The sequence below is a fragment of the Amphiura filiformis genome, chromosome 9 (assembly GCF_039555335.1).
Source record: "Amphiura filiformis chromosome 9, Afil_fr2py, whole genome shotgun sequence".
Lineage (NCBI taxonomy): Eukaryota > Metazoa > Echinodermata > Ophiuroidea > Amphilepidida > Amphiuridae > Amphiura > Amphiura filiformis.
In genome coordinates this window covers 8,939,691-8,955,461 of record NC_092636.1, presented here as the reverse complement: position 1 = coordinate 8,955,461, position 15,771 = coordinate 8,939,691, and the positions used below count along the sequence as shown (strand labels likewise).

The window sequence follows — 15,771 nt, the reverse complement described above, 5'->3', positions numbered from 1 at the left end:
ATAGAAATACGGAACCTTATTAAAAATTAGTGATATCGAACCTTTATAGGTATAGTGGACCTTTTTCGTAATTAGTGATAACGAACCTTAGGGATAGCGAACCTTAGAGATAGCGGTCCTTAGAGATAGCGAACAGTCGCCATACATGTACCTTAAATATTAACTGTCATGACTGTATCCGTTTGTTTGGTATATTTTCATGAAATATTGATTAAAGGAGGATTTCGTGATCCTAGCATCCTCTTTTTATGACATTTTCAGTACATATCCACGAAAAAGCCTATTCCCAAAATTTCAGTTGATTCTGATTTTGCGTTTGCGAGTTATGCATGATTATGTGTATTACACTGCTCCATAGACAATGCGTTGTAATTTCGTTCTGGTGCACCAGAACGAAATTCAAATTTCACGATATCTTTGCAAAACGAATTAATCTGCAAGAAATATTTTGTACATAAACATTATGTAGCCAGAGGTTTCCAGTGATATAAAAATCTCAACTTTTTTTGAGAAAAGTGGGGGATGAGGCTGTGGATCACGAAATGCCCCTTTAATTGAAAAATTTGTAATTAAACCCTGGGCGCCACCAGAAGGCTATGGGAAAATTTGCTGCAATACCTTGGCAGGCACCGTAGTAGGCCTACTGATCAAACTTACTCTGTCGTCTTTTCAATATCGTAGCTTTAAAGTGTACAATTTCATGATAATTAATACTTTATATGTTAAATGACATTTTAATCTTTTATGGACTCTCATTTCGACAATAATCATACATTTAATCTGTATCTAAAGTGGTGAACGATCTGTAATACAGGGGTGTGAGAGTGCAGCTTTTAGCTGATTTCAAATTTTTTTATTGCTAAAATTTAAAAGTTTTCTTTTATTTTGTCGTTTTTACGCTGTTTTTCAGCTTTTTTTTTTATAGTAATTTTCCTTTTTGTCCGAGGCCTCTCACACCCCTAGCTGGTAATGATCTCTTTTTCTGCCATTTCATCATTTCCTCAAGCAAAAATTAGATGGCATCAACTCCTGTTTGAACTGGGTGCAGACATCTTGACAATGGGCTATTCCAGTTGAAATCCAAACACCCCCTATGGAAGACATGACCTTTATCTTCCACACAGGGAGTGTGAATTTCAAATGGGGTTACCTGAATGGGATACTCCATTTGAAATATACACCCCTTGTTAATAATGCCATGTCTTCCATTTGGATATCAACTGAAATAGCCCATTGTGTGATAACAGTGGCGTACCGTGCCCGCTCCTACCCCGGGGGGCTGAAGAAAATTCAATTTTGCCGCCCTTCCTCAACAGCCCGAAAAAAGGTTGACCTAATTTTTTTTTGGTGGTTTGAAAAAGTGAAGAGCAAAAAAAAGGGATTACAACTAAAAGCAACACATTTTGATGTATAGTACAATTTTTTCAACATTTTTATACTTATCAAATTTTTCCGCCCTTTTTGTTTACTAATTCTTTTGTCATTTCTTCTTCCGCCGCCTTCGCTTGTCAGCCCTTCTTCTTCATCCCCTTCGTTTTGGCCGCCCTGCTTTTATTCCAGGGGCTGGCGCCCAAAAATATGCGCATGGATAAGATTGTGTGAATTTCGACTCAAATGAAAGAAACACTACACATTTTAAGAAATGTTATTTAATTCAAATATATATCTTCACATATTTTATTGACTACCAGTCATATTTGACCATGTACATTTCCATGTACATGTATCCAAATTTCAATTGCCATCAATTCTTAACTGAATCAACAATTCCTTTATATTTTATTTTATATAATCATAAATCCTCATTGTAAGTATATTCTTTTGCTATCTCTGAACTTTACACATACATGTACTGAACAGCAGTTTTTGACCAGATTTGAGAACAATTTAATTGTCCTCTTTTGTACTGTTACAGGGAATCACACCAAAGAAAATTTGCCCCATCTCAAAGAAAATAAGACCTTATACTACATGCAGCAGAAAGACTATTTTGACGTTGCGAGTTGCCTGTTTAACATGGAAAGTCCTTGGAATTTAGTCCCGGGAGATTCTATTCTGTCGGTCAGCATGACGTCGCTCGCGATATATCGCTTCATCCCATTGGTTGTTTTTGCTGGTTTTCGGCTGTTCCATCTTGCACCCTCGGACACGAAGGGGACATTTACCATTGAACTCCATGGGGGAAAATCACAAAACATGCCGTAAAATAAATACCTCTTGAGGTTTGAGGCGAAACAATTCTTATCAGGGGAATAAACTCCCAATAATCAAAAGGAAAAGCAAATTGGTGTTTTCTTTGCGGATAAAATTGACCGAAATTGAAAGGCCCTGTACAAACCAATAGGAATTTTGTGAGGGTGTCCCCTTTGACAGATGTGAGAAATGGGCAGGTGCACTGGATGGAACAACCTCGACCAAGAGAATGTCCGCTTAAAACAAAGACCATATCTGTGTTTTAGAGACATGGCAGGCCAGAAGTCAAGTGAAAATTGACAACAGCTCGTACATTTTCATACTTCTTCCAATACAACCAATAACAGGCGGCGAGTGGCATGATAGAGCCGGCAACTTGTGAAACTGCCCGGCCATATGGCATTTTCCATATACTCGGTTAGTTTTGTGGGGTTCATTATCAAACCCCAACGGTTTTAGCTTGTATTTATATTATTTATTAACATAGGCCTATTTGTTTGTGATATTTCAAGCGTTTTAAAATTTCAAAATAATCCCATTCAATTACACGGTTGACAATGGAAATTTACTGAATTTAGAGAATGTACGGCGCATACCACCTGACCAATAAATAAGCATAAGATATGTTAAATTGTTAAGGGTATACGATATATTGTTGGTCGAAGCAGCAGAAAAATAAGTAGTTCACAGCATCTTGCGAATGGTAGTGAGCTTAAACAAAAATTGCATTGCTCAATTCATAGCGAGCGTGTAGAAGAATTCAAATATCACAGATATACTTTTGTAGGTCCTGTGGTTCTTGAGTTATGTTTTAAAGATGGCTGAAACAACAACACTTTTGTAAAACGTACATAACTCATTAACAACAATAAATTAAGCAAGTTTTCAAAGTATATGATTTGTAGAATGAACTTTTTCAATAATGTATTGATTCAGATAATGAAAATTGATTTTTTTTGGCTGCTTCGACCAACAATACCTTGTATACCCTTAAGGGAACTTAAATAGTCTGCCAGTTTTGAAATTTGAGATCAGGCAGTCAAAAATTGAAAGATTTCTTTTTATTTGCTGCATGGATGACTGACAAAATAATTTTGACTACTGTAAAAGTGGTAATTTTCGGAGAATATTAATTTTCATTTTTTTCCACTCTACGCAGCTACTGTGAGATAAAAATTGATGAATGTTACTTATGTATAGGTCTTTGTAAGAAGCTCTAAACCATCAATTTAAAAACAAGCATAATGTGGTTCAAATTGGTAAATTAACATGCACAAAAATTGCCACTTTTTACAGTATTTGGATATGGATATTGATTGATCCTGACCAGCTTCTAAGCCTTCATGAGCCCATTGATGAGCTTCAATCAAGTTCTTATCTGAAAAAATAAATGTTAAAACCATGACCCCCCCACACCCTGAGCTGTACTAGATATGCCACTGAATGGCTAGCAGCGGTTGGTGGTTGTGTTACAAAATATTTTGCAATCAGAGGAAAGAGGCAGGCTCAGGACCTGTGGTGATCAGAGGGTTTGTGTCCTGGCAGGGATATCCCTGGCACTAGTCACTAGATTGGACTTATGTCATATCATCTCTGGTCATATCATGAGGGCTCAGATTAAGAGCTAGATTGAATCTTATCTGCATTGGCTTACAGCAGTGAAAAGGTAAATAATTTTGAAGTGAATGCACCCTAACATATTTAAAAAAAACCAAAACACTTAATTGAATCTGCGTTGGCTTAGAGCAGTGAATGCACCCCAACATATTTAAAAAACCAAAAAACACTTAAATATAAAGACTGGTATCCAGCAAGGAATTTAGAAGAAAATAAAATGAGGTAATTAAGAATAATACATTTAGAATGAGACACGGTTTTTATGTGCATAAATATAAATAACTTTTAACGATAAGAATGCCTCATATATTTCAGGGACTGCCTTTTGAGGAGAGCAAGAGCAATCACACTCTAGGAGAGTGAATTTTAGCTCTTCTTAGTTGACCATTATCTCCTTACATTCTATTGTAAATGCTCTGAACAGCTCTCCTTAAAGGCTCCAGAAGAGCTATTTAATGCTCTCCTGCATATTCCAAAAGACAGTACCTGATATTTCTGTTTTTGTTTTCTTTCTAAATACAGCACATCCAATAAACAGTTTACTGAATTATGTTACCACAATAAGCATGTTTATAGTAAATATACTGTATATGCTGAGTTCAGAGCACATCATTTTAAAAGACACTTATCAGGGCCTAGATTTCATTTTGGTTTGCAAGAATCAAGATCCATCATAGTCACTGCACTTACTGCAAGAAGTTGATTCTCGCAAGCGACAAGAATCATTATCAATTTTGTGATTCTCGTCGAAATCTAAGTCCTGGTTAGTGGTTATACTATTCTCCATCCCAGCCAGTTTGTGCTCCTTGGTCTCTCAACATATAATGATGAAGTACCACAAGCCAGCAGGGATTGAAACTGTACAGTGCATTCCTGACACAGCGTTCATAGTGAGCAGTTTCCATAAACGATTTGTGACCGCATATCATTTACTCTATATGCCAAAGTATCGTAAATCTGCTCCAACTATAAACATGCTTAATAAACTTAAAGCCATAATATACATTTTTTGTCCAATTTTAATTTTGTTATTCTTTGCCAAAAAAATATGAAATAATAATTAGTAACAACTTTCAGGAAGTAACAACTGTCAGGAATTAACAAGTGTTAGGAAGGTTTTCTGTCCATTTTTAAGACAATAATGAGGTAAAATTACATGAAACAAAACCACACTTCCAATCTTAATGTCATAATTATGACAGAAATTCAAAATTGCTCTGCTGTCCTAAAACAGCAAATTTAACTGTAAGTTGGAATATGTGTAAACATTACAAATATGCCAAAAAAAAATCAAGATTGAAAAAAATAAACCAAATTCATTTAAAAAGATCATACATTCTTTCTTTATACCCACCTATAGCCTCTACAGAATACAGACATCCTGACAATTCGCTGCCGTAGTGCACGGTAGTAACCATTGGTTACTGTTCATATACAGCTGCTCCGAATTTTGATAGGCCATAGGCTTTGTGTTGTGATCACTTCGAGCAGTTGTTTGTAACAAAGAAAGCATGAGCCAGTTGACCTAGCAACGGTCATATTCTAACATGCACTATGACAGTATGATCTTTTCACTATTATTCACTTTATTATTGAATTACCATACCTCACATCAATGGTGTACTTGTTAGACTGCGACCAGGCACTTTCTGTTCCCCACACGTTTGAATGTGAATTGTTTTGCGCACTTTCTACATGTTTATGAAGCAGTTTTGTCAATATATTGACATCAAATGTTCTATTCTATATTGTTGCGCAATATAGTGTATTTTGTCCATAGTACATCCAAAATTGTAATTCTGTGCATTTCATCATAATAAAGGTGGGATATTGTAATTTCCGATTTGAATTCTGCACCTGCCAGGAAGCTTTGCAAGGGTGCAGATTTCAGCAGAAGTTTGACAGTAAAGTCACCTTTTTGAACACTAAAAGGCATCCGATCCTTGAATTTTGTTTCAATCGAGGCTTTTATTAGCAAGCACAACAAGGTGGGTACCAATTTCATATACATTTACCAAATTCAAATGTCTGACCTGCGCAAATCAAACAATCTGGGAAGGGAAACCACTAGAGAAAAGAAAAAAATGCTATATTTAACACAATCCCTACCCGAAGCACTTATTTTGTCTTATGATTTTGTTTGACACCACTTTGTTTCTCTATTTGTCTTCCTCTATACTTCCAACAGGTTCAAAACCTGTACCTTTTTATGGGGTGTTGCCCCATGGACCCCTGCCACAGCGTTACAGCCCGATCAATATAATTATAATCATCAACTTCTGTTATGGTTCCATTCCCGCTGTACCATTTAATAACAGCTGTATTCATCATCTTCAAGGCCCCAATTCTGTAGGATTCCATGAAGCATACTATTGGTTTTATAATACTATTGGATATAGTTAACTTGCCACAGTTGGGTTGTTCCAACAAATTCCGTAAATAACTTTGTACAGCCCAATGAGTAATACAACCCTATTGGATTGTCACCCATAGTCACAAAATATTCTGGCTGAAACCTTCCTTAAGCAAGCAGGCACCAAACAAAGCACACCAATCCAGGGGTATACTATTTCCCCTCCATGAGCTACATTACCTGTGAGCAGACACTATAATCTCATGCCCAATGGCATAGTCCAATAACCTCCACTCAACAAACATAGCTTGAAGTTGACCTCAAGTTGTAGAGTACCAGTTTTTGTACCCAACACACTCAAAGGTCATGATATGCATGTAGAAGCCTATTGGGGTTAAATAACTGTGTACTGACAGATGAGCATGTGTGAGTAGTTTGCATTGGACTGCACATTGCTGGTAATGATGCACCAGTTGATTCATTCTACAGTTAAATTCAATCCTCCCAACATTTAATCTCTGGCTGTGGATCATAATATTTCCAGCATTTTCTTGAGTTCAATCATGACTTGCCAGTCTGCTTTCTCAAGATCTTCTCTGAAGTAATTCTTCACAGCATCGATGGATTCTCTGCTTATCTGTTGAAGCAAGTGTAAAACAGATGGTTATTATTGAGTGCAGGCCTAGAAATCTGTGGCAGTGTGGGCGAATCCAATTGGATTCTTGCAAGAGAATTGTGCAAAAATTTGAAACGATTGAAAAAAGCCCTCTATCCGTCTGATTTAGTCACCTAAGGACCCAAGATGGCCGGTTTGGCGAACGAAAGATCGGCACACAACCGATGGCTGTATAATTATCAGTATTATTACGATTATGAAGATTATCATTCATCCAGGTATAAATAACTATGAAATTATTATAATCTGATCTACTGGACTTACGTTTTTTGTGAGTGGCAATATTTCACATCCTATCTCGGATGCATCATCAGGCCAACTGATGTTGAAGCGGCAAAAGTTTGTTGTGTCGTAGCTTGGCAGGGGCCTATTGTTCAGCGATAAAGAAGATCCCTCAGAGGTTTGGCTCATCTTCGACCTGTGACGTAACATCCTCTTCACAGCTCAACAAACTTTTGCCGCTTTAACATCAGTTGGCCTGATGATGCATCCGAGATAGGATGTGAAATATTGCCACTCACAAAAAAACGTAAGTCCAGTAGAGATCAGATTATAATAATTTCATAGTTATCAGTATTATTGTTCAAATTATTAATGATTGAATAAATGATACCATAATTCACTATTTTGGGGGTTCAGTTGCTTAAAAAATGAAGTATAAATAGTCAAACCAGGAGTCAAACTTGGTATTTCTTTTTTTCTTTCATGTTTATGGTTGATGTCTTACGAGAATCTTTATGCGAATCGATTCACAGATTTCTGAGCCTGGAGTTATTGAGCAATTAACCCTTTGTACAGATCTACCATCATCATGCTATCAAAAGGAGGTTCTCCTGAAAGCTTTCTTTCACACATTTACACGATGCGGAATGATTTTATGAAGCGTACACACTGATGAAAGAATAAGTATGATAGGGGTGTGCACAAACAACACATACTCTGTAATAACCTCATTTTGAAATGACTGTGGAAGGGATCAATAGCCCCAAAATAAAATTGTTTGCTTAAGGGATGGAGTATGAACGTTTGGACAGTATTTATTGTGGGACATTAGAGCACATCAGACATATCGAATTGCATTCTGAGTACTGAAGAATGTCCTTCTGATATCAAATAATTTTGATTTTTTGAAATTAGCAATGTAATACACATTTTATGGAAAATGATTAAAAATTGATATCTATATAAACAAGGCGGTTCTCGAACCACGAGTCTCGCCTGCTTTTGTGACCGCCTGCTTTTGTGACCGCCTGCTTTTGCGATAACTGTTGGTAGAGAGGTAAATGAATTTGGCGGTTATCGGCTGGGCACGATTATCTGGCCGATGGTAACTGTACCCACCAAGTTTCATGCCCATGCAACAGTTTTACTAATATGACCTCAGATGACCCCTGGTGGCCCTGAAATGACCTTCTAAAATTTTGGCTCTAAATGTTGACTGTACCACTCGTGCTAAGTTTCATGCCCATACGACAGTTTTTACTAATTTGACCTCAGATGACCCCTGGTGGCCTCGAAATGACCTTCTAAAAATTTGGCTTTAAATGTTGACTGTATCCATCAAGTTTCATGCCCATCCGACAGTTTTTACTAATTTGACCTCAGATGACCCCTGTTAACCTCAAAATGACCTTCCAAAAATTTGGCTTTAAATGTTGACTGTACCCACAAAGTTTCATGTCCATCCAACAGTTTTTACTAATTTGACCTCGGATGACCCCGTAATGACCTTCCAAAAATTTGGCAAAACCAAAGAACTATTTCATCAAAGTAATAAATCAAAACAGAAAGATGCTTCCTTTACGAGTTATCACTCATTGAAAGTGCTACTTTGCTATACTTTACATGGAAAGCGACTATCTTAAAGTCGTCATATTTCCTTAATTACATGACCGATCAAGCTGTTATTGGGATATGTGATGCACAGTTGAAAATTAATTATTAAAAGATTTGGTGACCTCAGTTGACCTTTGACCTTGTATGTGACCTTTGACCTCACGAAATTGGATGAAGTATGTTGCGCTGAAAAATCAAATTTGGCAATACCAAAGAACTATTTCATCAAATAAATCAAAACAGAAAGATGCTTCCTTTACGAGTTATCACTCATTAAAAGTGCTACTTTGCTATACATTACAAAGAAAGCGACTATCTTAAAGTCGTCATATTTCCTTTATTACATGACCGATCAAGCTGTTATTGGGATATGTGATGCACAGTTGAAAATTAATTATTAAAAGATTTGGTGACCTCAGTTGACATTTGACCTTGTATGTGACCTTTGACCTCATGAAAATCTAATCAGGTCCGAGAACCTCTGGCCATGCAACTCCCCACCAAGTTACGTCACTGTACCCCATACGGATCTCCAGATAATCTGTTTACAAGGTATTTTGCTTATTACGCATATATTATGCAAATTAGGTACTTAATTACCATATTTTACGCTCAAAATCTAATCAGGTCGAGAACCTCTGGCCCCGCTACTCCTCACCAAGTTAGGTCACTGTACCCCATACGGATCTCCAGATAAGCTGTTCACAAGGGTTTTTTGCTTGATACGCATCAAATACGCATAAATTGTGCAAATTAGGTACTTAATTAGCATATTTTGCGCTGAAATCTAATCAGGTCGAGAACATCTGGCCACGCTTACTCCCCACCAAGTTACGTCACTGTACCCCATACGGATCTCCAGATAAGCTGTTCACAAGGTTTTTTTTGTTTTTTATGCATCAAATACGCATAAATTATGCAAATTAGGTACTTAATTAGCATATTTTGCGCTGAAAATCTAATCAGGTCGAGAACATCTGGCCATGCTACTCCCCACCAAGTTACGTCACTGTACCCCATACGGATCTCCAGATAATCTGTTCACAAGGTATTTTGCTTATTACGCATAAATTATGCAAATTAGGTACTTAATTACCATATTTTGCGCTCAAAATCTAATCAGGTCGACACCCTTTGGTCATGCTACCCCCTATAAAGTTTCATCATCATAGCACTTACGGTTCTCAAGATAACGCGTTCACAAGCTTTTTCCGAACGCACACAAGCACACACCCCCCCCCCCCCACACACACACGGACACACACACACCATAGTGATTACTAAGTCTCTCCCTGAACATTCAGGCGAGACAATAAAAGGAAGTCGCTAAATCTTGTCCAGAAGCAGGCTCCGAGATGATTTGACTTTCAGCTCTGATTTATTCGTACATTGATCGGGTACATATTGCCATTAAACCATCTGACGTTCATTTTTGCAAAACTATTCAATCACTATGGAAATAACAAAAAAATGGCCAGTTGCTAGGCCCTTGAGGTCAATAACCTTATGGGTCAGGTCATGATAGCAAACGCGTCAAGTGGCGAGTCACGCACCTGCGCGTACACGGCACCATGGTTTCGTGCGCTTTACCACGCATGGTATGGACGCTCTTAATGTTGGCTTACCGCGCATAGGCCTACGTATGTGTACGTGACCCCAGACAAACAAGTGGTACCTTACCGCGCATAGGCCTACGTATGTGTACGTGACCCCAGACAAACAAGTGGTATGTCTATATACGTGACCAATGCACGTGACTGACTTCTTCTGTGAGACAGTGGCGGATCCAGGAATTTGGGAAAGGGGGGGGCGCACACTCGAAGTTTTTGCCGCCACCTTCTTGAATAGCCACAAAGCACCATTGTGTCACGCTACCGTGCAGGGGTTGTGTCCCTCAGAATTGGAAACTTGGTCAAAGTAAAGGCCTTGAAGCCATTTCGGGGGATCATTGGGTGTAAGCTGATGAAAAATGGGGTCATTGGGCCATGGGTGACAGATATGCAAAAAAGTCCACTTTTCAGAATTAGTCGTTAACTGTTCAGTATTAGCCCGAAAAGGTTAAATGTTAAGGGGTGGGTGAAAGTCCACATTTTGGGAATTCTCATCTGCGGCCCACGCCCCGCAATTAAATCATGGCTAAGATATAGGTTTGAGCTATTAACAATCCGGAATCGCTTCAAATGTTTTGCAGCAACTTTTAAACATGTTTTATACTATTATAACCCGGAATTGAAACATTTTCTAGCAACCTCTTCTAACCTTAATGTTTTATGTTTGTTGGGATAAAAGTTAAAATCAATCATTCTGTCACGAGCCGTTTCAAAAGTAATCTGAGGGATTGAGTGAGTAGGCCTAACAATATTATCACAGGTCTGGATAATTATGTGTATCAAGCTAACATGATCATTACCTATACATGTATACTGGATGAATAATCTACACCAAGACACCATGATTATCATCACCGTTTACCATGTTTACTAACCACTCCCGTTTACTAACCGCTCCCGTTTACTCAACTAGCGGGGTCTCCCGCTAGTTTTTAATATTTAAGGGGGTACTACACCCCTGCCAAAATTTATGCCTATTTTTGCATTTTTCTTAAAAATTATAGCGCATTGGGGACAAGTAAGATATGTATATTATAGGGGCAAGGACTACAACTACTGCACTATAAATTTTATTTCAGCACAGACAACAGTTTTGGGGTTACAGTCAAAAATGAGGGGAAACCAATATTTGATCAATAAATCAATAACTACTTGCTTTTAGTTGCTGAATTTTCAGTACAGTAGTTGTAGTCCTTGCCCCTATAATATACATATCTTACTTATCACCAATGTGCTATAATTTTTGAGAAAAATGCAAAAATAGGCATAAAATTGGCCAGGGGTGTAGTACCCCCTTAACAGTACTCGAAGTAAACTTTATAAATCTGATGATTTATACTTAAAGTGTATGTAAGTGGGATGAAAAGCTGATGATCAATAGTCACAGAAATGAGGACCCACTCTTTTGAGGAAAATTACACCGCCATGGAGGAACTCCTGCATAAAAATTGCACTGAAGAAAAGTGATACATACCTTGCTTACTAATATATCTTCATGATCAAAATGGCGTCCAAACATCTTGGGTGCGTCTCCTCCTACGTTTTCAATCTTGACACACACTTCCTGGCCTTTGCGTGCTGTTTCTACTTGCTTGTGGTTCAGCTCTAAGCTGCTGATTACACCAATGTTCAGATTCTGTTGGGTGAAGTTATACAACAATGAAATGAAAATTAATAGGGATGCGCATCTTGAATGGATGAGGAAAATTAACCAAATAAATAAATAAAATACCTTTCCAAATTACATTAAAGGATTCACAAATTCTAAGTTCCCCCCTGAGACTTTTTAAAATATAAGTTTTTATAAACTTTATAATAGTTATTGATAGCCTATTTTATTTGACACACCTGGCCCAATTTACAATGCTGCACATCGTTGCGTTCGCAATATGGCTCATTGTGTAAGAAAACAGGCAGTTTTGAAAGTTGCATCTTTGTCCATTCTCAAGCTGAATTTATACTCCATCGCTGAGCAACGAGACATTGGTATTTAACCAATGAGGTAGCATGCTTTTCCCAACGTATTAAAAAGCATGCTACCTAACTCATTGCTACAAACCATTCCCTCATTCTTTTTAGTGCGGACTTCATATAAACGAAGATAACTCGCACTGGCTTTACGTGCACAGTAGTTTTACCTATGGGAGGGAAGAGAATTTTCACCTAAGGCAAGCCCAAGGCTCGAACCCTCGCCGATCGTATCTCCCGGCCGACAGCGTAACGCCTTAACCACTCGGCCATCTCGCCGTTTAAATTAAGCTTCACAAAGCATGCCAATTATTCTTAACTTTGGATTACATTCTGCATGCTTTGTGAGAGTAAATATGAAGAGTAGAAGATCATTTCAATAGGCTCTTTTGACATTTTTGAAATCTGACCTTCTACCCTTCATATACCTATAACTTTGCTCAATGATATCCAAGTGCAACAAAAAAAAAGTTGTCAAAATTCACAGAACAAATTGCTGCATCCAGGGAGTGTATTAATTTACTTGATACATTTCGTGTTTTTAAATTACAACATCTCTTTCAACCGTAACAAGAGAAGTTTATATGAAGGCTTTGGTAAATTATAATTTCAGTTTAATAGGTTTATCTGGTCTTGAAACAAATTCATCAGGTTTGGTAATGAACGAATTAAGAGAGTTTTTCTTTTGTCATAACCAGTTTGAAGAAAACTTACTAGTTTTTCTTGCTGACAGTTTCGTCAGTGAGCCACTGACTATATCAAAGCTTGGTGTTGTTGTGATGATCCAACAGCTGACGACTGGCGGGAAGTTATTTCACTTCCGGTGACGTCTTGTTAGCAGTCTTCACTTCTTTGGAAGTGAAATAACTTCCCGCCAGTCGTCAGCTGTTGGATCATCACAATAACACCAAGCTTTGATAAAGTCAGTGGCTCACTGACGAAACTGTCAGCAAGAAAAACTGGTTTTGACAAAAGAAAAACTCTCTTAATAGGTTTATCTGGTTATAAGCAAAAAAAAAAAAAATTAAATACCACTTACTTCTCTACTTGGTATGCAAATTGGTGTGCCCTCTTTCACAATACCTCCTTCAACATTGACACCCACAACGATTGGATTTCTAGCGTTGAAGATGCACTGCGGAAGAATCTTTAACTTGCATGGAAACACCGCTATGTGTTTGAACTCCTCACGTTTCTTGAGACGGAGTTCTTCTCGGTACGCCATGAAACTGTCAAAAAGGTGGTATATGATGTCTGCTTGGAAGATTTTGATGCCTTCTCGGTCTGCCATCTCTTGTGCTTCTCTCTCAATCCTAACATCAAATGCTAGGATGACTGCATATCTGCAAATAAAATAGTACAAATAAAATATTGGTAAAAACCTAACTGTTTTACAATTTCAAATGATATTTTCTTGATCAGGGTTGTCATAAATGAAGTGTACTTTTTATTGTGTCCAAAAATTATGCAAATTAGCATGAAATTGTATATCATATGATGAATGATGACCATAAACTTTTAATATGTCATTATTGTGAGCCACCACATTCTTTGAACATAGCAAGACAACAAACACAATTGGTCCACTCTATTGTCAAAAATGCTAGTTTTGTATATATTTGACAACATTTCGAGCACACTTTCACCTTTGATAATCAAATGTAACAATCATTCATTAAAACCATTATTACTTACTGGTTATCGTGTTCTAACATGACGGACGCTTTCATTACATCTCTTTTGTGCACTGGACCTATGTTAATACCTGCATACTACATGTGTAAAAGGGAAAAGAAAATTATTAGGTCAAAATTGGAATGATGTGAAACACATAAAATTAAAACCTCTTCAGTGAGTAGCACATGTAGCACAGTGCTCGAATAAATTAACAAATTGCAGGGCTGTCAACATTCCAGAATGGTTTGGTGCGAGAAATTGTTGAACAGGGGTGTACTGGGATGGACATATTGTTTGACGATTAGACCATGTTAATTGTTGAGCCCTGATTTTTGTCGCCAGGGTGCTCGAGCATCTAAAAATGAGTGAGGTAGGAACAATTTTTTACATTATTATGTTTTGATGGATCCAAGTTGTGATAATATTGGATCCAAAACATAATAATGATAAAATTCGATGCTTTACGCCCAATATTTAATGAATCTAAGCTATGAGTTTTTAAAATATTGGACTCGACTATGTCTCGCCCAATATTTTAAAACTCATAGCTCGACTCAATAAATATGGGCTCAACCGATCCAATTTTATATCAACCTTAGAATGAGAGTGTGAGAAAGTGGCCAAATGCATGAAAATGTGTGCAACTCATGCCAAATTGGCAACTGGAAGAAGCAAAGCTGGGCAAAATAGTAAAACCTGGAAGGCATTCAAACACCCTATATGAAGCACAGAAGAAGAAAACAGAATCTATTCAACAGATTGACATCGTTATTTGGCCATATGAGTGAATAATGATCCAAAATAACGATGGAAAAGCCTATTAGCCACCGAAGAGTTATGTGTAATCCGATTATCACCATGTCAAGTGGATCACGCTTTTGAGTTCTGCACCACGATCGAAATGATCGTAACACAAAGTCTATGGCATGTACTACCAATTCCAAAAGGTGTGAGATCCAGTTACCAGGGAGTGATGTAACCACTTTGCTGGCGAATACCAAATACAGCTCATATGGAACATAGCACTTCAAACAACTTGAAAATGCATTGCTTCATTTGTTTTCATCAAACAGGTCAATCTACATTTATGACTAGATACATCCTCGACACACTTACAGGAATTTTTGAAGTCTTGAGGAATTCTAGTAATGCTTCTAGTGATCCTAGCGTAGATGCCTGCACAAATACCCCTCTCTCGGTAAGTTTGATAGACTTCAGGGCATCTTTCAGTATGGCTGCAACCTCTTCCTGTAACAGAGATATGAACAATGATAAACAGTAAACACCCCACAAAAACTAAGTCCAAAATTGTTAGAGGGATCATAACATGATTATGGCGAGTCAGAGCATACTACTCACAGGGAAAGGTATGGGTTCAATATGTGAGATCCCAAGGCACATTGTAATGGGTTTCATTTTTCCCCATGTGCATGATTTTCCCTGGGAAGGGGGAAAATAGCGAAAACTTTCATCCAGACAGGGATGTGATTCTTCAGGATTGATCCAGATTTCCTGGATTTTTTGTGGCCAAAATTTACTCAATTTTATTGAATTACAGCCCGTTTTAGGGTATTTTAGCCCAATTTCACACTGTTTTTCGGGATTTTCTACTACTTCCTGGATATTTCACACGCTTTGAATTGCACCACTGTCCAGATTTGAATGATTTTGATATAAATTTGGATCGATTGAGCCCATATTTATTGAAGTGAGCTATGAGTTTTAAAATATTGGACGAGGCGTGAGTCGAGTCCAATATTTTAAAACTCAAAGCTCGACCAATAAATATGGGCTCCAATTTTTATCATTATTATGTTTTGGATCCAATATTTTTACACACT

At 37.6% G+C, this 15,771-nt stretch overlaps 1 protein-coding gene across 1 annotated transcript in view; it reads right to left on the bottom strand.

Annotated features, from left to right (window-relative positions):
* Positions 1–6,225: 6,225 nt before the first annotated feature.
* Positions 6,226–15,771, bottom strand: part of LOC140160588 (eukaryotic translation initiation factor 5B-like) — a 44,566-nt gene continuing 35,020 nt past the window's right edge. The window contains exons 20-24 of the mRNA XM_072183829.1: positions 15,047–15,178; positions 13,949–14,025; positions 13,293–13,596; positions 11,760–11,921; positions 6,226–6,800 (exon numbers count right to left, since the gene is read on the bottom strand). Coding sequence (XP_072039930.1) covers positions 6,693–6,800; positions 11,760–11,921; positions 13,293–13,596; positions 13,949–14,025; positions 15,047–15,178 — 783 coding nt within the window. The 3' untranslated portion in view covers positions 6,226–6,692. The remainder of the gene's footprint in view (positions 6,801–11,759; positions 11,922–13,292; positions 13,597–13,948; positions 14,026–15,046; positions 15,179–15,771) is intronic.